At 37.9% G+C, this 25,844-nt stretch overlaps 1 protein-coding gene across 6 annotated transcripts in view; it reads left to right on the plus strand.

Annotated features, from left to right (window-relative positions):
- Window positions 1-25,844, plus strand: part of LMO7 (LIM domain 7) — a 133,490-nt gene that overhangs the window by 12,428 nt on the left and 95,218 nt on the right. For all 6 annotated transcript variants that reach the window (XM_061995618.1, XM_061995578.1, XM_061995594.1 and 3 more), the window contains exon 2: window positions 22,914-22,984. In XM_061995618.1, coding sequence (XP_061851602.1) covers window positions 22,914-22,984 — 71 coding nt within the window. The remainder of the gene's footprint in view (window positions 1-22,913; window positions 22,985-25,844) is intronic.

Below are 25,844 nucleotides of genomic sequence, written 5' to 3' on the forward strand. Positions count from 1 at the left end.
TAGGGCTTCTATAATGTTGGTGAAGCTCATGCAAAGCTGGCTCTTTTCCCTTACATCAGCTTTCTAGTATGTAGTGGATTTGTCTATCTTATTTACCATAAATGATGATAAAGACCTCTCTTCCTTTGTCCTGTTTTCTTATGAAAGGAGCCTTTGAAGTCTGAGGGCCACATCAAGCTGCCAACTAGTACCTCACAAGATTGTTCAGAATCTTATCCATGTGTAATAGGTTCTTTTAAGCTCCTGTTGGTTTAACGCCAACTCAAAATCAGCTGCGAAACTGAAATGAAGTTGTTAATTACTCCTTAGTAAAATAACTTTGCGTACTTTTCAATTATTAATATTTGTTTAACTACACAGAGATTAAGTTTGTGGGGGAGAAGGTTCAAGGTGGTTAATACTAAATGTCTGCCACAACAACTTTAAGGTGCACTCATAGCTGGAGGAGGTTTTCTGTGGGCTTCTTGTTTTCTTTTTTTAGCAGAAGGTAAAGATTCTTTGTTCCAGATCAAAAAAAAAAAAAGCCTATGAAGTGGGATTTTCTATTTTGAATATCATCAACATGTAGCCCTTCTGCTGTAACTCAGGCTACAGTCACAAAATTTGTCTTACTTTCTGTCTCCTGTTGATTTCCTTTAGTGATGTTTGGATTAAGTTGAGTATCATGCTGAATTACCATATTGCTGCTGTTTGCTAATTTCCGCTTATATGTGTGCTGGTGGATTTGAGCATTCATCTCCAGTGATTTGCATAGGATGTTAAACAATCTGATTGCTTTCAGTGGCACCCATCAGGGTTAGGAAATTTCCCAGCTGAGGTGAGCAGGAGCATCTCAACTCAGAGCTGCTGCAGCAGCCTGCCTGTGTATTTGATTTTCTTTCTTTAAGCACAAAACAGAGAGGAGATACTTCTAACTGTGGATAAAATCAGTTGCTAGGGAAAAGAAACATGAAATGTCTTTTCTTAGTTAAATGAAATTAATTAGCTTGGATTTCAGGGCTTCAGTGTGATGCCTTCCTCATTAGAATTTCTTTTAGGTGGATAAGGACTTGGAAAACTTCCAGATAACACTCAAAATTAAAACATAATCTTCTCTTAGTTGGGTTGTTTTGTTGTTTTGGTTTTTTTTTTCAAGTTAGGAATTGGAGGCTTAAATTTTACTTCTCTTTGTCTAAGTGTGGAGGTTTCTGGACCATCCTTTCTCAAAATTTCTCTTCCTTATTGTGTTCCTTTGGCTTTTGTATCCGTTTAAACCAGAAAGATTTGTAGTAATATGAAACTTTCTCGTGGACAGATGACTTACACTACGTGATGGAAATGTTTGAATTGCAGGCAAGGAGGGCTATAGAAGACCTCTGCTCTCTCCTGCTATGAGGACTGAGACCCCCATCAGAGAGACGCTGGCCAGGTGTGGCACCATGCAGCAGGACCATTCACTGCCACCTTTGAATCTTCAGCCTCTCTTGTGCCTCAAGTCTCAGGGTTGTGCCAATGTGGTCATTTTTTATTTTTTCTCCTTGAAACCTAGTATGAAAGCCCTGTGGCTCAAAGTAGGGGTTGGTTAAACAGAAAAGTGACATTTTGAAGATGTTACTTTACAATATCAAGTGATGCTGATCTCTCTCTTTTTTCAAATTGTTCCTTCATAGTGATTAAACTAATTTAAAGTCAAGTTAGAGCAAGTCATTAATTAAAGTAAGGATTTTTTGAAGTCCAGATTTCTTTTTTCTCCAACTTGAAGAACTTGAAGCAAGCACACTCCCATAGGTGCCTAAGAGCAGGTAACTTGTATTTCCTGGTGAAGGATGTTGTCAGTTTTAAACCTCTCTCACTGCTCCTTTAAGGCTAGCCCAGAACTAAATACAATAAAAAAAACCTTAAAGCTTCAGACCAAAGCTTTGGCTTTCAATGAATTGCCCAGGATGAAAAGAGAAGCGGTAGGTGTGTTCTTGTCTCATGGATTTAAAAAAAAAGACAAACACAAAGCAGTGTCTGCTGTCCCATTCAGAGAGGTTTGCAGTCGAGAGAGCTTCTCTCCTGGAGCCAACTTTTCATAAACTTTCCTCACTTTCCCCCCTATAATTTCATTTTTAGCCTTGTTTTAGGAGTCTTATAACCTTTTGAGAGTTTAAGGCTTTTCCAGAGACCAGAGCTTCAGGACTCTAACAGTAATCCTTGGTGCAGCCCTCTGTGATCGAGCACAACAGCCAAGGACTTGCTATTTCCTGTAAAACTCCCAACAGCAATCTCATAGTACGAGTCTCACCCCCCTTTAAGGTTGCCATTAAATAAAGCAGAAAAATAGATATGATTAAGCATAACGCTATTTAAATATTCTTCTTTCCCCTTCTTTCTATTGATGCTATAGGAAAAACATTTTTGATAGTGACATCTTGAGTTAAACTTGGCCCTCTTCATGGGATTTGTTACCAGCAGAAATGTAGGTCATTGTTAGAAATCTTGGGAAACTGAAAAGGCCAAGCCTTTGAAGCCTAAAGGCTCAAAATAAAAGTTATTCTTGTCTTCCTGTAGGTACATATCATACATTTGTCTTCCTTTTCAGTTTTATGATAAGTAGTGTTTTGGCATTACATCCTGAAATTATGTTTAAATTAAATGCTAGTAGTTAGATGAAATGGTCTTAGACAGGCTTTACTTTGTTTTGGTGCTCTAGAGCTAATCATTTACAAATTGCTGAGCTAAGGGGCACAAATTAATGACATTCCAGCATCTTAAAATAGCCCTCATTATGCCATACTGAAAAAAATGTGTATTTGGCATTCAGATGCTATGACTTTCACAAATGTTTCATTTATGTGAAAAAATAGGAGCAAGATGCAGAAAGCAGTTGATGTTTTATGTCAGTAACTTTCTGCTATTCTGAATGCTGCTGTGCTTTTTTGAGTAGCACAAAAGTCTTTCTGTTTGCAAAATTTATTACAAAAACTACAAAGAATTTTCTACCCTAGTATTTCTCACGTTGTATTTTTTCTTTCTAGCAGAAACGTTGGTATCACAAGATAGCTCCCAAACGTTGCATTAGCCAGCAAAGTGTTTACTGCTTAATCTAGTTTAATTTTGTACAAAGTTTTTCAGATTTGATTAAAAATCGCAATGCTTTCCATTGCAGTGTGTTACTTCCCAAGGATTCTGAAGATACTTTGCAGGGATTGTCAACTTGCTGTTACAGTGTTTATAAAGGAAATCTTTCATTCCAGTATAAGCTGGTTTAAAATAATATTGAATATAATTTTCAGAATTGTTTAATTGTACCTACTTTGTGATTTGGTAGAAAACGGTTTGAGTAGCTACATTGTAGACTTATTCCTGCATATAGAGAAGAACATAAACTTTTTTGTTGGCTTGCTGGACATGATTTAACTTCTAATTTGCTTCTTCAAAGCCATTTGTAAATTAAATACACAGATGGACAGTCACTTTTCATAGGTGTATCTTGTGACAGATACACGTATTGATATAAATTTGGCACATGTTAAAGTGTATGTAGCCTTGACCACTGCAAATCTTTGCTCAAACAAAACCTTGGAGGGCTACTTCTGATATACCAAATTTGATTTTCATGTTTGGTATTTTTTGAGGTTCCTGTGCTAACTGCCATTACCATGAAATGTTTGCTCATCAGGCATTGGGATAGTCACAGCTTGCTGTGCTTCTCTGAAACCTTCCTGAATTCAGTGCTAATGTTGCACAGGGCTGCAGGCAAAGGCAGGAGACCAAGATGTCACAGAGGTCATGTCCCTACTGCTGACCTGAGGCAGGATTATGCAAGGGCTGTGCTGGACACTGTCAGTGTGTGCTGGAGGGTGTGGAGCAGACAACAAGTGGCCATTCTCACCTTTCTGCTTCTTTAGTTCTCAAATGAAAACACAAACAGCACATCTTTCAGGGCTCTCCATCTTTGTCCCAGGTTTCTTCTGTTCCTTCTGGCAGCAAGGCTCTGCAAGAGTTTTGCACCTTCTCCCTTGAAGTGGCAAAACTTTACTTTTTAAATATATGTCTATTTTTTCTTACTGTGTGTGTCTAAAATGACACCTCAAGCAGGTGGATTCATGTAGCATCTGTGAACAAAAGCTGTGTAAAGAAGTTCAGACCTGCTTCTACTTTGAATGTTCCTTTCAAAAAAATATGTTTCTGTTAGTTCTCTTAGGTGGTTTCTGGAGGTTGTTCAAAGAAAACACTTCAGTAGCTGTAGCTATTCTCTGCACTGCTACCTGCCCTATTCCCACATAACTCTGTCATTGGAGGTGCACAGGAGGAGCCCTTTGTCCTTCAGAGCTTGTAGGTCAGTCCGTTTTATTAGATGAAGACAATCCTCTGTCAAGGAAAGGGAAACCATAGGTTTTTTTGTTATTGTCTGACACCATTGTGTAATCTCTGTGGAAATGTAGAAAGTGCCAGTGATGCATAGACATCCTCAGCACCATTACCTTGTGCTCACCCATCTTTTGGCAGGCATCTCCAGTGGTTCTAGGACAGCAGGCCATGAGAGGAGCACAAATGGACCATCAAGAACTTTTCTAACCAATGTAACACTAATAACCTTGCAGACCAGTCATTTTCTTCATCCCTATCCCCACCCAAGTGGTGAGAATTAACAGGCCATACAGATGAACTTCTTTTGGGGAAAAGAATTTGGTAGAATATCAGTCAGATGCAACCAGTACCTTAGCCTTTGAATTAGATCATAGTTCTCTATGCAACTTTTACCATAACATTAGATTAACAGAGACTGATATTTGGATTATATATGATAGTGGAAGTGCCATATAAACTGTATGCTTTCAGACCTGGTCGTTGTCCTCATCTTAGTAATTATATTTACTTGAGGGGGCAATACTTTTGTCTGTCCAGTTTTTCTTTTCCTTCTCCCCAGTACAGCTTGCAGTTTGTTTTTTATTGCTGTTTTAACAGTGTCAGGTCATAGTAGGCATTATAGGTTTGAATTTCTGACTTGACATTTAGAGTATACACCTTAAAATAAACTGATTTACATGTAGACATTTTTTGCATCTAGGTTATGTGTTTTTGAGCAGTTGAAGTCCCTCATTTCCAAAACTCACCTTGTTCTGGCTTATGCCCTAAATCCTGCAGATGCATATATGCTTAACTAAGGATTTTCTCCTGGTTTGGTATTCAGATGAGATTGAATGAGTAATAAGCTCTTTCATGTGGAAATAGCATATATGGCTGGAAGGAGCTCAGAGGTCACATTGTTCATGACTAGTCTCTTGTAAGACTGGATATTCCTATACCTGTACCATTCCTGTCAGATATATTTTTTTTCTTCCTAACCTCTGAAGAACTGACAAACTCATCTATGGTACACAGCTTTTATGGTGACAGTCTTCTTTACTGCAATTTAAACCAATTTCTACAACTTCTTCTATGATAAACTTGGAAAAGAAACATTCCTTCTCAGTCTCATCTCTTCTCTATAATAACTTGTATTTGTACTGTTAAGTCTTTTTTCTGTCTTGTCTTGATGTGTGTGTGATACATGCAGTAGCATGTACCAAACCAAGAGCAGGACAACTACTGCACCCATATAAGCTGATAAGTAACCACTTAAGGCAGTAACAATGCAGGAAAGTGTGTGGGGGTGACTGACTACAAACTGAGGTCAAGTCTGTTGTTAAAACCCCAAAAACATTGTTTTGAGATGTACATGAATATTTTATTTTTGTGTTCAGTTGCCCCATTTTAAGAGAAAGATTTTATAACTAAACACTGCTGAATTTTCTCTGGCTCAGCTTTAGATTAGGATTCCAATTTAGGACTAGAATGGCAAATTCTCATCTGCCCCCATAAGGCTCATGCAATGTCTCAGTTTGGGTTTATAAATTATGCAGTTGTGGTCCATCACCTCATTCTGTAAAGAACACTAGAGGGTCTTGGAATTTTAAATAACTTCTCTTGGGTCCAATTAGTTGATAAAACTCTTGGATCCAGCAGACCTTATCCCAGTCTGCTGTTACACCTCAGAAACCTGCTCTTTGCATGTATCATCTTCATCTTCCTCTGTGACGAAATGGCCTTTTAGTTTTTTCTACCTAGACTATATTTCCACAATCTATCCATCTTTAAATAAAATAGCCGTGCTTTTTGTCCTTTGCATAACTCAAGTCCACCTATAGCTCACTATGACTTTTCTTCTTGTGCAACAGACCAGTTAATTTTCCAAAGCAGGGACCAAACCAAAAAAATTATATGTGACTTCTCAAACCAAAACGTTACCTCCTTTCTGAAGAGCTATGGCTTCATGGTGAATCAGTAATATTTAATACCCTTCTAGATTGTTGGAGAGAATAGTCTAAATGTTTTTCTAATGCTTATTCTGGTTTCTTCTCATGTTGTCATACTTCCAAAGGAGGTCTTTATTTTTAATTTTTCAGTCAATGAGACCTTTCCAGCCCTTTGAGTTGAAGGTAATTGCTAATGACTTAGAGCACGCTCTAGAACACAGAAGAACTTTAATTAAGCAAATGCTTCCAGGCTTTACCTTCTTCAACACTTTTTTTCTACTCTCAATGGTTGTTTTCTGAGTCTCATGCTTCTCTGAAGAATCTGACAGCTCTTTAACCAAACATAGTAAGCATCTTGTCTTCAATTATTTATTTACCTTCATCATAACTGATCTTTCCTATCTTTTTCCTCTAGCATGACTGTAGAATTTCTTCTACATTTTGTCTTTTGACTTTTTCACTTTAACTTGCCTGACTCTCTTGTCATTATGCTAGCTGTGTGAATTTTGTTTGCTTCCATTTTTGCTAACTGGTTTCTCAAAGAGTTTTGGTTTAATCATACTGCTCTTTGGTTTAGGCTATTCAGTTTCTCGTCACATATTTGGTAGAACGCAAAATTAAATTACCCATAGTATTTTATTGATTTGATTGAACACCTGGTGGATTCTGTGATAGCCTTTAAAACAATAAATAAATTTTGATTCTACTTGCAAGGTACTGCTGAGTAGTCTCTATACACAGACTGCAGAACTGAGGCTTCCTCTTGATATTATGCAAACCTGTTGTCTTTATTAAAAAAACTTCAGTGGGATGCTGAGCTAAGTTGACATGCCTTATTTAAAGTAGTTCCATATTTTAAAACATCAATTGTGATGTTAAAACCTACAGGACATTGGTTGTAGTTTGTATAACCTATTACTTGGCATCATTGCTGAAACTGTAGATTTTAGGAGGAAGTTTTTTACTGAAAGGGTTGTTGGGCATTGGAACGGCCTGCCCAGGGAAGTGGTGGAGTCACCATCCTTCTCTGGAGGTGTTTAAGAGATGGGTGGATGTTGCACTTAGGGAAATGGTCTAGTAATAGGGCTGGGACAAAGGCTGGACTCAATGATCTCAAAGGTCTCTTCTAGCTGAAACGATTCTATGATTGTATGATTCATTCCTGGACTCACAGTAACATTTTGGGGGGCCATTTCAGTTTTACTTTCAACCAGATGGTGGTGGTTGCAACTGAAGGCAAAGGAAAATACATGAGGGTACTTACTGGAGAGGAGCATGTGTACAATAACAGGCTATCTCTGGCTATCTGTGTGCTGGAGTAAGGTGCTGTGCTGAGTTTTAATGACTGTTTAGTAGTTAGAGTTGAGGATCCTTTAAGATTCAGTGATTTGTTTGTGTGGGTGGATGGGTGAGAGTGATTGATTCTTTTTCTCTTCATATGAGACTGTTGCATTTCCTGCTTTTACTCCAATAAAGGTGTTATGGCAAATTTACATATATAAGTCTCAGCAGAAGCAAAAACTTCAGATTGGTTTGTTTGGTTGTTTTTTTTCTTTAATTACTTAACTATATGCCTGAAGGTGAAAATAAAATAGTTGCATGAAGAACAATAAAAAGACCATTTACTTCAGTATTTCTGGTAAAGAACACCACCATCGGTGAAAACAGAGGGGTTTTTAGAAGGAATTATAGCCAAGGAACTGAAAAGGCTATTTCCTACTTGTAGCACTAAAAGAAGTACGCCTTTAACATAAGAGTGAGTTTGCAGATTTGAGATTAGGGTCTCTTGCCTAGTTAAACATGAAGATAAAAAGAGCATTTGATATCAAAACACTCCTTGGGCACTCTGCCACTGTCCTTCTGTTCTTTAGTCAAAAGTGCTATCTGACTGGGAAATAGTCTTACATCCATACTGTTTATAAATACTTGATCAAATACTTTATCATCTCCCAAGTCATGGGAAATCAGCAAGTCTGGCAGAAATAATGTGAGCTGTAGGTGCAGTTTTATTTTGAAGTTGTGTCAGGCATTATGAGGGGAAAGGAAAAGCCAAATGTTCTTTGAGCATTTGTGATAAGTACAGTAAAGGTCCTTGCCTTGATCATCAAGATCAAGGTCTAAGAGGAGACTTCTAAACTTCGTTTTACCTCCTGGATGAGTAGTAGAGCAGCATGAGGAACACTGCCTTGTTTCTTCTTTTCCCTTCTCAGTGTACCTATCACTTACAGTTGTGCTTTGCTGTCTTCAAAATCTTGCCAACCAATATAGATATAAATTCATTCACATTTACTCTTTTGGTGATGTTAATGTATAGGATTAATTAACATAAGATTTCTTTACTAAACAGTACAGTCAAAATTCAATATAGAGTTCTGGACTTGTACATAATTAAGAGAGTTTGTTAGTCTTCTGTCGAATATTTTTGTAGTGAAAATGCAACTTAAACTGAAAGGAAAAAAAAAACCAAACCAACCCAGAAGGCAGCCTAAAACTAGTTTGAACAGTTTCGGATTAGCTATAGCCTGTATATTGGTATGGTCAGTGGTTTTGCTAGTATCTGTCATTAAAAGCCTGAACCACTGCATTCTTGGAGAAAGATGATGTTGGGGCACTTTGGTAGCATATGTAGAGTCCAGGTGCTAAAAGAACAGGGTGTATGTGTTTATGTAATTGTTAAATATGCTGTTTATAGTAAATGACAGGATGATAGGAGTATAATAGGAAAAGAAAAGCTTGGGCACTTTCTTTTTGTGCTTCTCAGTATAAAATAAAAGTGACTTTTCCTATTGTTTCTTTACTCAGGAAAATTATAGATACTGAAAAGTCTTATTCAGCTGAAGACAGTGTTTTAAAGGAGGGAAAAAAAAATCATCAAAATAAATTCCACTTTGTAACACCAGAGGTCAGAATATGTCAGGAGATACGTGAGATGAGTTTTGCAGTGACACCCAGATTCTGTGTGAATTCACACTTGATATCAATGTGGGCTCTCAAACTGAGGCACCAATCTGGGAGAACATTGCCTAGATTTTAGTAACTTGTTCACGGTTACATGCCTTAGTTAAAAAGGCATTGTGTAGATTTAACACACTGGACTTAGACTAGTGTCCAGCTCTTTTTGGATATACATTTCCTCATCTTCTTGTTTATTTCAAATAAAGAAATATTTAAGCAAGCAAATATTTTATTTTTTTTAAAAAAAGGGTATGGGGCAGGAGGAAGTGGTGGGTGATGTCTCCTTTCTGTAATGAGTTCTGATGCAAGAAGACTGTTTGTGAAAAGATGTGTTGCTCTCCCCATCTGTGTTTTTACCATGTAATTATAGAGAAGGCTGGAACTCCTCTACTCTAAATGTGAAAGTACTGGTATCCTCCCTCCCCACCCTGTGAACGTGCTGACATACCTGATACAGGTCACTGTCCAACAGAGAATGCTGGGCAAGGGTGGACAACTAGTTTAACTCAATAGGCTAATTCCTTTGTTAGCCTGTAAACACTGCGCAAGTGGTGTTTAAACACTTCAAGCTGAAGTTACATCCAACTTTTCCTTCCAACATAAAATATTTGAGAGGACTTGTGTCCAATAAAATGTAGAATTTTGTAATGGCCCTGAACAAATTTAAGTTTTGCATTGGAAATAACACTGATGAAAAGAAGTATCATTTTTTTCTCTCTGAAATTTCAAATTAAAAAAATCCCCAAAGCAAACCACTCCAAAGACAACATTCTGCTTCGACAAAGCAGTGGCTGAATGTTGAAAGCACTTTCCAGTTTTGTTTTTCTTCTGGTAGGAAAAGTGTCTTCCACTGCTGCACTGAGCTGTAAATAAAACAGTAACAATTTTTCATGTAGAAATGGTAATCGTGTACCAGATCAAGCAGCAGAAATTGGCACAACTTCATGCAATACACATGGAGGAAAATGTTAAAATTGTCTATGCTTTGTCTCAGTTGCTAGGCAAAACTTCAGACATTTTTGAAGTCTCTGTGCCCTGGAAGGCAGCTGTTCATAGAAACCATTGTGGTTCGAACCTGAAATGCCTGAGGCATTCTTGCCTATGGTGGAAGAAAATCTCAGTCTTCCAGGACACAGATATGCTCTGCTGATGAGAAACTGTATGGATTACTGACAATATTTCTCTACTTAATGCATTGTTATTTTTCCAGACAAAAAGATAAAGAAATGCCCCAAGTACATGCAACTGTTTATAATCCAAAAAGTGCATCTTTTCTGTGGTTATGGGGGGTAAGCTTAATCCTGCTAAACGAATGTATCAGAGTAGTCTTCCAACACTGGTTTTTATGGATCTGGATAGAATGTTTTCTGGAAAAATTTATTTGCTTGCATCTCAGTGCTTTCCTTATGTGCTTTTTGTGTGGCTTTTTAAATCACTGTGGCTGTATAATTAGGGGAGGTTTGTGAATCAACCCACTATAGGTGGGGAAACTCTTGGTTTTTTTTCTACATAGGACTTACATCTTTTCTCAAAGAGAGACTGATTTTTTTCATCCATATACAGGTAAATTACTGAATATACCGTTGTCTTTTTTTTTTCCCTCTAGAGGAAAAGAAATTATTTTTTTCAGCATCATGGAACTTTCTGATTTTATATATATATATATATATATATATAAATATAAAAATCTAGTGTTTGGGATTCTCACTTCAAATGCCTAATGGATTGAATATGGAAATTGTGGGATAAATTTCTGCCTCTCCCTTGCAGGGTATGGAATTGTTTATGAAGAGTCATGAACACTTCTGCAAGGATGTCATCATAAATATAAGCAAATTATAATTGTCTTCTGTAATAAAGAAGAGATTGGTTGCTTTCAACTAGTAATTAAATCCTACCTCTGGGCAGTGTACATAGCAACCTTGTGTAGCTGCTGTGACAGTCAATCTTATCTTGGGCTTCTCTAAACACACCCATGTGAGGAGGCAAGCACTCTGTCAAACCAGTTTGGTTCCTTAAATAATTAGACTTGCATTTTCAGAGGAGCAATAAAATGACTGGAGGTGGTTGAGTAATGCTTGGGTTGTATCAATGCTTAGCATGGATCAGAAGTGGAGTGACAACGGCGAAGAGGAAAGATGGGAGCATTGCAGGGGTTTGGAAGAGCAACAATTGTTATTCGTGGCTTCCCTTCTGGACCACAAGCTCTCTTGTTCTCTTAACCTTAATTATTTAATTGAACTGCAGAGTTATCTCTGTGTGGAGCCACCTATGACTTTGACAGTTGCTAATGCATCTACTATCTGTGGCTTTGCAAACCAGGCAGAAGAGTTCCCTGGAGAAGAGCAGTTTGCTAGTGGTATATTTGACTCTAACAAATACTCAAATGACTAGACTGAAACATTCAGATAGGAAAAACAGATGACAAAGCAGTGTGGTACATAAAGAAGAGGCTTTCCATGTCAGCTTTATGTAGGATGTAGTCCTGATTTGGGTTTGATGGTAACTCGATCCCTGATTTTGGTTAGCAATGTCATCTTATTTTTGTAAAGGCAAATATATCTCAAATGCTAAAGAAGTTAAATCTTGGGAAGTGGGGGGGAATATATAATCAGGAGTAACAGATGAGTAGTGTAGGCTACTGTTGAGAATGGTACTGTGTGTGCTCAGAGATGATGGAAGCATCTTGAAGGAGATGTGGCTGTAAGAGGATCCCTTGAAAAGCTGAAAGCTGTGTCATTAGGCACAAACCCACATTTGCTTCACTTGTTCTGCAAGTACCATAAAGACTCTTGAGTAGCTTGCTACATGTTCATCAAATATTCCTTTATACTGAAATCCTTTCTATTTAGAAGGACAACGTTTCAGATTTTAGAACTCATCAAAAACATAACCAGAGATGGTAGTTGGTCAGCAAAATTTTTTAGCTTAAATGTCCTTATCCCTTTTCCCAGAGTGATATTCTCCCTCCCCTAGTTGTGCTTCTGTCATCATTTCAGATGCGTGCCATCCTTTTGTGCCTCCTTTGGACTTCAATTTCCTCCGTAGCCATCCTTCCTCCTCTGACTGCAATTATTTAATTTCTTTGCCAGAGGCAATTTCTTTCATCTCCTGCCAAGGCGAGGGACTACATGTGAGCACAAAGCCTCTGGTCATGTGTCGTACCTGGCGTCGCTCATTAGATGGTGCTGCGGGGCAGTGGCAGAGTCCTCTGCCATCCTGTGCTGTAATGCAGGAACCTGTCACCTGTAACGCAGCATATCGTTGCTTGGGAAATTAAGCCTTCAGAAGTCTCACTCTCAGCTTAGTAACTTGGTGCGTGCACACTGCATTTCAACTTTACCTGTGTAATTGTTTGTATGTGTTTATATTCCTTCAAATTCCAGATTTTTAAAACTGAGGGGGGAAAAAACCCAAAAACCAAACCCACAAAAACCCTCAAAGACTATTTTGCTTATGTCACAGCTCTGTATAGCTTCTCCCATGGCTTACTCACTCTCACTTCTTAAAACTTAAATGTAGCTAAAAAATCCCCAACTACTAATCACAGTGTAATAAATCAAGAGCTTTACAGCCTTGTTTTTAGATTTATTTGAACACATCATATCATCAGAGTTCTCTTAAGCTATTTCTTCCTTTTGAATTAATCCAGCTCCAGAGAAGAGCATGATATTTCTGCAGCTGAGGCCAGCATTAACTTTGGTGGCTTCCACCTGGTGGTTTATTTCTACATGACTGTTGTTAGATAATATTGAAACTTCTAAATGCTGTCATTTAAGCACTGCAACTAATGCCAAGTGCCACAATTTACTGGGAAGCAGTGTTGTGATTATTTTTCCCAGACTGCATACATGACACTGATTGCCTTTACAGTGTCTTTTGACCCTGTTAAATGTTTGTTTCCGCACAATTTCTTTGCTTGCTGGTCCATCTGTCGCTGTGTTAATGAGCTAAATAAACCTGGTGAAATGGGTTGGAAACCTGTGGGTGTAGAAGGAGATATAAAAGTCAGGGGATGTGGGGACAGGAGGAAAGACTTGGTGACAAGGCTGTTGGTTCTCAGAACTGTATGTGTGTGCGTGTGGGTGTATGTGCAAGAGAGAAAGGGAAGGAGCTGACTGAAGCTGACTTAAACCACATCTTGGTACATATGCTGCTCAAAGTACTGCTTCCAGTAAAGGCTGAAAAAATTGAAGAGATTGAATCTCCAGTAACAACAAGATATGGCTTCCATGCATGAATAACCATGCTAAACATGCAAAACCAATTGCATCTAAAGCATTTCCCTCTTGTGTGTGTATTTTTATCAGATTCCTCCATCCTCCCTCTGCTAAACATAATTTCAGGACTTTGCGGTTAGATCCCTGGTTTGCTCATAGCACTGACCTCTGCAGAGCCACTCATAGTTAAGATATACGAAAAACCAAATTAGTAGATACACCCAGGATCAAAGCAGTCAATTTGTAAGAGATAGCTGTAATCTAAGGCAGAAGTATGTTCTGGTTTTGGCCCATTCATTTGCTATCTCTGCATTGTTCAGCCACTTACATAAATAATCCCAACAGAGACCTGCTTGAAAATAGCAGCAGAGTTTTAGCATATTTTTCTTAATCAGTGCAAGCAAAAGTCTTTCCTACAAAAATAAATGCTAATGATACTGAAAGCCTGTATTAAAACTGGCAGCATGTACTTTCTGACCTGGAATTACAATAGTAGTATAGCTGAGCTATAAACATCAGAAATGCAAACATGAGAAGGGTTTTTATAGCTTGCATTTATCTTCTGTTCTAAATAAGCAGGAACAAAATATTTAAAGATTCAATTACAGTGAAATGGAGACAGTGCTTAAAATACTAAATATAAAATAATGGGTTAACATGTTAGACAAATGAGATTATTTTTTTAGTACCTCTACAGCAAAAAATGTCCACATTTCCATTTGCTTGAATCCCTTCTTTAAAAATATATATAAATTGCTTTTTTTGTTTCTCGTTCACCTGAAACTAAAGGGCTGTAATTGTCAGACTTTGGGTTTTCTCCTTCAGCAAAAACAATGGCCTAGACAGATTTTTGTATACACTTTTTTCACGTTGGATTTTTTAATTATTATTATTACTCTTGTCAGAACTTGAAGTTCTTCATGAGGGTGCATGGTTGGCCATCCCATAGGTTACGTATCACCTGGCTGTCAGGGCACTGAATCATTGCATCTTTGGGTATGTTAAACCTCTCAAGTATCTGCACAAAGTCCACACATTATCCCTATCTCATCTCCACTGTACTGTAGCTCCAGCTCTGTGATGCCTTTTCGTGGCCTGGAATGTCTAACTCAATTTCTAGCGACAGTGGGATATATGGGAGAGTTAGATGGGTATGGTTTTTATCATTTTGAGTACTGTATTAAAGCATAAAGTTGTCTGAGTGACTGCAAGAGGCTTTCTAAATGCAGACCCTTCACATGGGCATGAAGAAGAGTATGGGAAAGGAGGCTCTCATGCTGTTTCCAGTCAGCAGGAAGATCATGATTTTAATCTCTGAGTTGATTGCTCAGCCCTACAAAACCTTATTTTGCCTTTGGTATGTCTAAATGTTTTCACAAGCCCTGTTTTCTAAGCTGTGTTGTTGCTGATACGCTTCTAGCCTTTTTATTTCAACACTCTAAGGGAGATGTTAAGAATATACTGACTTTCTGTCCAGGACAAGCTTTTTTGTATGCCCCTGGTGAACGCTATGTAGAAATCCAGCTGAGACATAGCTATGCATGGCTTCATTTATATCATGATCACTTACTCCCCAGCTTGGAAAGGCATTAACAACTTGAAGTCAAGTAACAACCAATGCAGTGCTAAGAGGCAGATGTTTTAGAACAAAAATTAAGATACAGGTGTATACACAAGATTAAGGTATTCAGAGTGACAGAGTTTCACAACAGACAAGTTCAAAATTTGGCTGGCATGATAGCGCCTATATTATGAAACATGGTCATTAAAAGATATCTAAGCAGTGAAACTGGAATCTCTGCTCACCATCTCTTCTATTATCTCAGTTGATGACTTTTCTAGAAAACCATTCCTTCTTAACTCTTGTTCCATGGGTGTGTTTAATGGGTTTTTTTATCCTCTGGAGGAAAGAAGCACCCGAGTCTAGGACACCACTGTTATGAGTTACTTGAAAAAGACAACTTTCAGAAAACCAATTGTTTTGGGGGTATTTTTTTGGCATTTTTGTAGAATTCAGCAGTTGCTTTCTGATTGTTGAAACCAATTGGGGTGAGCCAGATGAACGGAATGCTTAGACATTTGTTTTCTCATGATTACTTTATCCTTTTCCCTGCTTAATAAGAAACATTTGTGGTTAAGGGGCCCAATGCCACTTTTACCACCAACCACTGAACTAGTATGAAGTTCAGCTGGTAAATTTTAAAACAATAACTTTCCTCTTCTAGTCTTGGAAAAGCATGAATATCCACCTATATTTAACTGAAGCGAATTGCAAATATATGTGAGAAAGTAAATATGTGGTTGAAAATTAAATCAGCATGCATCACTTAAGATGGTAGCTTTAGAATTTGTGCGTATTAGACTGTTTATGGCATCAGTAGTTTCCAACTAATTCAGATGTACCTATATGATTACAATAAAATGTCAATGACTTGGGGGTATTTTTCAGAGATACCTGTTCATTCCAATCTGACTTTGCATTTGCAAGTTTTCAATCTTACTTGAACACCTCCCTCTGTCTAGTTTTTGCTACCCTTCTCTGCATACAGAGGGAGACCTTTTTATCACACAAAGCAATAGATATTGGTTTTCCTAGTTTGTCACCTGTTGGTGCAGTCATCAGTATAAACAAAAAGATTCAGCTTGCTGTGTTGTGGGATGATCTTGTTTGTGGGGGGAAGAAAGCTAAAGTGAATTGATTGTTTGTAAAGGATTATCCCTGTTCTTTCTGCAGTATTGTTTCCTTAAGTCGGAGATTGCCTTAAATATTGAGGGGGGAAGAAAGATTCACTTTCATCCTTCAGGCTGTTTCTAGGTGCAATTTTACACAAGAGGTGAAATAGAGAGACTGTAAGAAGCTGATGAACAGCTATTTATTCTTCTCACACCTATCACACTGGTAATCGTGCCTCTCCTTGATTGCCCCTTGTTTATTGCTTTTCTTCATCTTTTCTAAAAACGTAGTTGTATGTTATTTCAGGAGTTTTGGCGTGTATGTCCAGAAGGCATACCACAATAAGACCCCGTCATTATGTTGATGATAGAAAATCACAGTAAGACATTTTCAATAATCAACTATTTCCTTTTATAAATGTCTATTCTTGTTTGTTATCAAAGGCAGTTTTGGCTGAAGATTGAGACGTTTCCACATCCTCTGAAATTAAATGATACCCAGGGATTTGGAGTATGGGATTAAACAGGGGAGTAGAGTTTTGGATTGAGCAATAGGGCCGGAATTATTCCAAGTAAAAAACATTAGTGTTATGGATATAAAGGGGAACATTCACATGTTTCAGCATAAGTGTTCAATAACATAAAAATTCATCTCCTTCATCCTTCTTATTTTTGCTGTGCAATCAGATTATACAGCAGATTTCTTGGTAGGTATTTTTCTTATTTCCAGCCACCTCAACTCTTTGCCTCGGTGGAGTTGTGTCTGTCATGAATTTTAGCAAGGAAGTCTGAGGACTTGAAATGAGGAGCTTGCTTTTGTAGAAATCTAGGCTTTGCTCTTGACTCCTTTGAAGCTGTTAGGCTGGGCAGTGTCCTAACATCATTGCTGGAAAGGCTTTGTGGGTGCCAGTTTCTTGAGCATTTGTTGACTTCTCAGGAATCTGTTGGATGATGAATTAAATTGTGATTAGAAGATAACGTAGCAGCATGGTTCCCTTGATGACCTTGGCTGCTCTGGCCCTAATACCCCTCCTGATAGCAGAGGTAAAATGCTGGCAGTGTTCTTCCACAAGTGGACTATGTGAATGCTCACTCTTTTTGTACATCTTCCCTGGGCTCAGCATTCAGGGAGACAGATCCTGCTTGCCTCAAATAAACTGCTCTTTCCTGCTGCTTGACCTTGAAAAATCCAGTTATCATTGTGGTTAGGCTCTTTGCTGTAATGCCAAAAACTTTCTACCCAAATGTCTGATTTTGCAACTTGTGTGTTCAAGATTGTGTGCAGTCTCTGAATATGGTTCTTACCACCTGCACTTTGGGAGGAATTTGGATAAATCAATTGCTTAGTAGAGCAACCTGTGGCAGTGTTAGGGTTTTTTGGTTTGGGTTAGTTGCGGTTGTTTTAAAAATCAAAATTCAGAGAGGAGGAACCAGTAGAGTGGAGAACGAAATCTGCAAAGGCTAAGCACCACCAATTCCTTACTTGCAAAGCATAATGGCAACATTTTTGAGAGCAACCGCCTATGCCATTCAAGGACAGGCTCATATCCTACAGGGTACTTAAACAGGACTACAAATACCAATGAAAGGAGAAGGCAGGACTTTGGGTAGCGCATCTGAAGTGTCCAACAAAGCAGCTACTCAGACACAGTTCAGAAGCACCAGTGACTACTGGGGGGATGCAGGAGAGGGAAAAATCCCTATTATTTTTGTATCATTTTAAGTGTTACTCCTCCTTCATGACAGGTCCTAAAAGGTGAAATCTGTCAAGCTGAGGTAGAGTATGTCACCACCAATTGTATATAAAATGCAATGGACTCAAAACACCACGTAAAAAATGTTATAAATCTACTTCCAGGCCCTGCCAAACTGTACAGATGACAGAGTATTGGGAGCTGCCTGAACGCTTGCTTGTTGGCTCTGGATATATCCTATGTTTTTCCTTGTACCTCTTAGTAACAGTAGTGTTCTGGAGTGATATGTTGGATGAGGGCAGTCAGAGACAAACGAGTGCTGTGAAAAAGATATGTAATGCTGGAATTATGTAAGGATGGAGTCATTTGTCACGTAGTGTGAACTAGATTTTTGGTAACTAAGGTAGGGGGAGGAAAGGCCATTAGCAAGGTAGTCATTCAGGTGTTGATGCATATGTGAGGTCATCTGTCGAGGCAAGCACCGTGACAGAAACTGGCAGGCGTAGCTGAAATTCTGTAGCGGAGATGGTACCGCAGTGTCAGATTTGTATCACTGTCCTAGTTCTCTGCAGCAGATGAGCAGTCCTATCTGTAGCACGATAAACTTGGCTTTTCTTGTTGCAGGCTGACCTGGGGAGATGTATTTCATAAATTGATGTAGTATCCTAGAGGTTGCTGTCTGATTAATTGCTTGCCCCATGAGATCCTTGCATGAGCCTGCATTAAGGCTGTTGTTATTATGTAGGGTCAGTATCTTTTCATGAATCTTCTATCCTTAGCCTATGACCCTACATCAGAGAACTGTGGATTCCACATGGTGCACTTAGTGTTTATCTCAGATTGGCACATGGGATCCTTGCACAGTTTGAGACGGTGCAGTCTCTACATGGGGTAGTGGAAGAAGAACTCCAAATGAAGTGAAGAAAGTAGGGCTGGCCAGTGTGAATTGCAGGGCCAACATGAACTGCAGAGCCAACTGGATGGCAAGTACCTGGCTCCTCTGCAGCAAGGTATTGTTCAGGTCGCAGACTGGGCAATGATGCAAGGCTGCATCCTTGCTTCTGAGCTGCTAATGTATTTGTGATGGAGAACTGGTTAGCCCGAGTGCCTGTGTATGTGGTGCAAGTCTTGTATTGGATGAAGAGTCTAGCTTTGGTATTTCCACCACAGCAAAGTTAGATTGTGAAACCCGCCAGGTCCTTTGCACTTTGAATTGCCTGTGGTGGTATATATGGGAAACTAACTCACTCGAAAATGTCTACTATCCTGTGGTAGAGCTGTCTCTCTGATAAAGCCACTCAAATTGGTGTAAACCATGGAAGCAACCTGACATGATGAACCTCCTTAATATTTTTTTACTAACATTGAAAAATGAAAACTTTGAGTAGCTTTTAGGCAAAGAAGGCCTATTATGATCAGCTATATTTGGCCTTTAGTAGGGAAAGCCAAAGAAATGTTCCCAATGTTAATTTTGGTGCTGAGGCATATAATTAGTGTATTCTGTGCGCCATGTGCTTTTTGTTCAGTCCATCATGATTTTGATGTCTTGCCATCTTCAGAATGGTTGAGCTTTGGTTATTTCTTCTTGATTTGCATCCTCTTAAAGGAATAACAGGAAACCTGAAATTAAATTAGCTCTGTGTGTGTGTATGTATGTGTGTAAGTACTTTTAAAAATGTCTACATTTAAGACTTGATTTGCATGCTTTTTGAAGTAAATTCCTTAGACCTAGCAAGTGCAAGTTACCAAAGTATTAGGGGATACTATGTTACAAAATAAAATCAAACTGGTTTATAGTAACGATTAAATATGATTTTATTATATAGCTTTTAATTATGTAATTGCTCTCTACCAAAAAAGCAGAGAAAGACTCAGAATACATCCAGCTGAATGAGAGATAGAAAAGAGACATAATTGGAAAAGAAATGTTTTCCAAAAAGGATGAAACTTGCTTTTGCAAGATATTTCCTTCAGTATTTGGGGGCTCACATGGCCTAAGGAGTTGAAAAGTTGTCGAAAAAAGTCACTTATGCCTGTTACATAAGAGTACCACACCCAGTATAACCAGTTTTAATGAATAAACAGTGACTCACAAATCATAGACATTGTTTGAATGTATAATATTTTAGGGTGGGATTCGTGTTATCTTACTCAGCTTCTTAAAATTCAGAGAACTCTGAGCCAATCTGTGGTCTTCCATTTTTTAAGAAAGGTATCTAGTTCCTGTGTAAGCTGTAATGGTTACAGCACAGCTTGATGCCTTGCAGTGGATATAAGCTGGGTGAAAGGCTCTGCTGAGAAAAGTCCTCTCTCTGTCTGAAAGCTTGGTTTAAAATGGAGTACTTACTTTTGTGACATCAAGAAATCCAAGGTGTTATGCAACTTGGAAAATGTTTCGGTTTCAAGCCACTAATGTTAAATTGTTCCTTGAGAATACCTCTTAATTACTTAATTATTAGTTATCCTTTAAAAGTCAATATTAATGAAACCTAACTTGGCAGTACTGATGCTTTTATTTTAACGTCAACAAACCACGTAGTCAAAATCTGTGGGCCATAAATTTGGTCTGACGGCTCCATCCCGTATATCAAATCAATGTTGATTACCACAGTGGCTGCACAGATAATTTCATCAAAATGCTCCTAGTGTAATGATCTGTAACGTAATTTTAAGAGGTCTGTAAGTCTTAATAGCAGCATTTACAACCTTGTACTCAAGTTAGACTCTTATTGTTCAAGGATGGCTTCTAGTTACCTGAGGACATGTACCTGAAGACTTTATGAATTGAAAATGTTTACACATCATTTTGGAAATTGAGGTATTGATCTTTTTTTTTGTGGAAAAGACCACAAGATGCCCCAAGAAAACATGCCTATGCACTGCGGCATGGTACTCCTGTGTTCTGGAGGGACAGTGCTAAAGTTTAACGTGTCATCAGTGACACATGTTCCTTGACTTCTGGAGAATAATTTTTGAGGACTGATCTTTACATGCTGCAGATCTAGGATTTTTTTTTTTTTAAGAAATTTTGATGTGAAGGTCGTTTGTGGATATGTAAGGCATTGCATGTTTGGGATGGGCCCAAGTCTAGGTGAAGGAAACATCTCACCATCTATTGCACGCATGACTCACTAGCAAACCATCTGTGTTAAACCAAACATTTGGACTGTGTAGTCCTGTAGATGTCAGTGACACCTCCAGAATTGAGAATAAGTTTTAAGCTCAGGATTGACTGGAGTTTGAAACATAAGTGTAAAGCTAGACCCTGACCTACAGCCCGTTACAGTATGATTCTGCTGTATGACACACAGACTTCAAGTTTCTAGCTTGCAGAATGAAGGGCTTAATCTATAAGCCATATTCTTTATTTCCTAAGGAAGACAAATAATTATATTAAAACTTTCATTACTGTTATATTGTCTAGCTTCTTCAAAATTATTTTCACTAAATGTAGCAGCTTTCTATACAAACTTAGAAGCAAAAGGTCCTATTTTATTTGAGCTGAGGATAGTATTCAGTTGCCATGTTTCAAAATGATCCTAGAAAATTATATTGCTAAAATGCAACACCTACTCTTCTGTAAGAACAGAATGTTAAAGGAATATTCTATTAAATGAAGCTCTCCCAGGGGAATCACTGTTAGCTTTTGTTAAAAGCTCTGGGTTTGTTTTGTTTGTTTTTTTCTTTTAAATTCTTTCCTTTTCCTTTACCTGAATGTTGAAATTTTGTCTGTCTTGAGTTGGTTTGTCATAATTCTTTCTCTCACCTTATTTGTTAAATCATAGAAAAAAACCTTAAATCCTAAAGAAGACTTTTGTACCATCTATATTTGTTCTCAACATCAAGATTGAAGCTACAACTTCCTAAATGAAAAAGAACTCATGTAAAAACTACTTGCTTAGATTCTAGCATTTCTGGTGTTAGTAATACATTCATTTTGTGATTTAGGGGGTAAAAAAAATAATAGGGTGGTAGTGTAACAGGCCCTTAAAAAGCTACGTCCTTTCCTTAGCTCTTTTACAAAGAGCAGCTTATTTGTTTCACTACTAATTTCCTTAACTATTGTGGTCACCGGTAGCTTTGGTCTGGATGCAGGCAGCTTCCACAGCACTTGTAATGGTGTTAATGAAGTCTCTTGCAGTGTTGGAAATGGTCAGCAACTCTGAAGGGAGGTTTGTAATTAGCTGGTGACTGAACCTGCCGACCTCTAAGCACAAATAAATACCTCTCCTAGTGTTTGAATTCTATACCCATCTGAGATAAACACATGTTCTGGACTTTTGGGAGTAATATTGCGTACTTTTCCTGACTTGCACATAGGTTACTTATCTGGCCATTTATAAGAAATCTCCCAAATTTGATCCCTTCAAGGAACATGGGCAGAAGGGGGATCTACTAAGAAAAATAAAAATTAATTTAGAGTAAATGACAGTCTTATGTGACTTGAAAAGAGTTAATGCAAAAAGCAGATGTTGTTGTTGTTGTTGGAGTTTTTTGTGGAAAACCACTGAAAACCTGTAGGTGATGCTTCTGGTATTGGCTATCTTCAGGGTTTTTTTTGTAAGACATTGTTCTTGTTTACTGCTTTTCACTGTGGATATAAAAAGTAGTCTCATTAGTATAGTTCTGCTTGCCAAGTATTGGACAGGCTTGCCAGAGTGCTTCTTTAGTCACACTGCCTTAGGTGCAAGTGGCAGGAAAGAAAAAATCCTATTAGAATATTTTGTGCCAGATATCATGAGTATATATGCTGTAATACGAAGCGGGATGTCAAAGATCTCTCGTTTCTTTTTCACTTCTGTTTAAAATTGATTTTATGCTTTTCAATGTGGCTGGTATTGCTGTAGAGAACAATAAGTATTCCCACAGAAATTAGCTAAAGGTTGATTTGCACTAGAGGAAACTATTTGAAAGGATTGGATCTGACTTCTTTTGAGGCATAGAGAACAATTATTTTTTGAAATTAATATTAGAAAAAAATATATATATAATGAAGTAAGGGCTAAACTGAAAAGTTGGGGAGGGGGGTTTTTTTAGCCCTACTTAGATATTCTTACTTTTCCTGATCTTGTCTGTGTCCAATTAACTCTCAATTCCTATTTTTATAGACAGCTACTGGGAAAAGTTTTGGAACCAAAGACTTTCGAGCAGCTCTGGAAAATGGAGTCCTGTTGTGCGAGTGAGTATTGACTTACTGATATAAAAATCTTTCAGGTTAACATCAGTTGGCCTCTTTTCCTTGCCAGCCTCTGAATATTTTTTTTTTATATACCAAAACTCTTCTGTAATAAGTATTGTTTTTTAATACCTGGTAATTACTGTAGTAAGGTAGAAAAACTTTTGAACATAATCTCTCAAGTTCTGTATTTCACATGTTGTCCTACTTTCTCCTTCTGTGTTACTGAGAAGGTAATGCTGATCATCTGGCCAGTTGATTAGTTTTATTGGTTATAATGCTCATGGTGTTACTGGGTTTTCTCTTCAGCTTGTGCAAGGTGGCGTGGCCATGGCTGGGATCTTTATATTCTTTGTTGTGGTTGGGAATTGGGTTTTTATCCCCTGTTCTCACCTGCCCATAAGAAAGCATTGTAAACTCTGTGTGCTGTTTATTCTCTACATCCTGAAAGTTATCTATTCCTACAGGAGAACTTTACAGTCAGGGAAGTTTGTTTTGTGGTGTTTTGTTTTGGTTTTTTTAAAGTACTACATTTCAGAAGTGAGTTTTTAAAAATTGTAAATTAAAGATAAGAGGCAGCCCTTTGATTTCATCTGTCTGTTACTTACTAATACTGCTATTATGGTTGCATCCAAGTATCTCAGTAATGTAGAATCTAGTGGATGCCATTTGGAATACTTTACAAAAATAGACTTAAAAGAAAAACCCCAAAACTAAACACTTTAGCATGATAAAATTAAGTGGATTGGGCCTCTGCATAATGCAGAAATACGTTGTCATGTACACACACATGCAGTCTAGGTTTCAGTACTATCTGGACTGAATTACTGCTTTCAACAACAGACTCTGCCCTCAGCTTTTTCAGGAGTGCTTTCTCTAAAAAGCTTCCTCCTGCTTATGTATTATAGGCTTGGCAGTAATGAGACTTGTCTGGTTTCGTTGCTAGACTGAGTCAGAGATGTAAAATGTCCACTCATCTCTTCCTCATATCTGTAATTGGTTTTGTATTTAGTAGAACAGTTCACAGGGCTGGAAATGGTATTTATCTCTTAGTATTTTAAGGCATGGCAGGTGTAAATATTATTAGAATGCCAGTGCAAGAGAAATCTCGTTAGAGAAATACCTGGGACACTTAAAATGTCAAATCTCAAAGCTGCTCTTAAATCAATCCAGAGAAGCGAACTTTTAGAAAATAATTATAAAGATTCAATTCTCATAATAGTATATATCAAAAATAAGCAAAGCAAATGCAAAAAGGCAACATTGCTACATTTTCCCTTCTGTCAATATTACTGTGTTTTCTGGTTTTGCCTTCATTTTCCTATTTTGGACCCTTTACCCATCCAGTCTGTCTTTCTAGTTGCTTCTGCAGTGATCTTTGTGGTATGGGGGAGCTGATTCATTTTGCATGATGTTGTAGAGATGAACACTATTTTCGTTGCTTATGTAATCAGACATTAACAAGACTGAATGTAATAATAAAAATATACTTTCGCTAAGAATGTATTTTTGCAGGTATGTATTTAGTGGTTTTTGTATTCAGCAGTAACTTTTAAATAGCATCTTTAAGAATTGGCAGAGAACTGACATTTTTATCATCTGATATCTTCGTTGTTGATGCTTATTTGGCAAAAGAATGCAAGCCCTCCATCTGCCAAATGCAAAGCAGTTAAATTTATCTGTAATTAATAGCCATATGCAAGAAAAACATTCTGTAATTTCTTCAGCTGAGCAGCTTGCCTTAGGAGGCAGCAAGTTTCTTTTAAGCAAAACATGCCTCATTACATTGCACTGAATCATATAGCTGTCTTCCCATGCCATAATTTTAAATTTATGTACATACTTGAAGTATAAGGAGACAGTGATTTTTTTTCTTCACAGAAATTCTGTAGGAAAGGAAAAGAAACAAGATGGAAATGATTTTCAGATGTCCGGTTTTCACCAAAGTCAATTGAGTGCAAGATCACAAGTAATTGACAAAAACTAGACATTTCCTTGTTTCACCTGTGATGTGGCTAATTTAGTGTCCACAGATACACTATCTCTAGAAATGGTATACTGGACTTAAACTATAGCAGATAAGACCTATGTTTTTACCACATATTTCTATTGCAGTCCAGTTGATTTGTTTGGCCACTTGCACATGTTGACTGGCTGATCAGTAGTCGACAAATCCTTTTACTTTTACCAGATCTCCCATGTACACACTAGAGGAATTAAGTCGTTAAAGCTTTCCTCCTCATGTGCTACTTCATGTACAATAAAGCAAGTAAAGTACAATGAAGCAAATAAAAATTATGCATATGGAAGATTTAAAAAAAAAAGGGAGAGAGGACCCAAACTATTTAATTCCACCTCAACAGATCACTTTTGTTTTGGGGTTTTTTTAACTAGTAATTTAACGTGACTGGAAAAATATCAGGACCTGCAGCCATCCATTATTTCTTCCTCCATTTCAGTGTCTATAGGTAAGCTCTGTTCTTTGTGTTTATTTTCCAAATACATTTGCTCCTTGAGCAAAAAAAAATGCCTTTTACCACATGGTCTCAAACTCCAGGGCCTGACTCTCCATTGGTGTGGGTAGATCACAAAACCTTGCTGATGCTTTTTAGGGTAAAGGGTCTGGCTAGACAAGCAGCAACAAGAAGAGGGAGCAAGTAAAAAATCCTCAAAGGTATATAGGCAGATGAAGTCTTCAGGGTGTCCTGAGTTCACCGTTCTCTGTTGATCCTGTGGTCTAGCATATAATTTGGTGAACCACAGTATTTCCCTACCTCTGACTGAAAATCTGGATATAAAGGTGCAAGGAATCCTGAGCCTCACTCTCGCTGCAGGACAAGGTATGCATCTGAGCTTGTGTATG

The sequence above is a fragment of the Colius striatus genome, chromosome 1, assembly GCF_028858725.1.
Source record: "Colius striatus isolate bColStr4 chromosome 1, bColStr4.1.hap1, whole genome shotgun sequence".
Classification (NCBI taxonomy): Eukaryota; Metazoa; Chordata; class Aves; order Coliiformes; family Coliidae; genus Colius; species Colius striatus.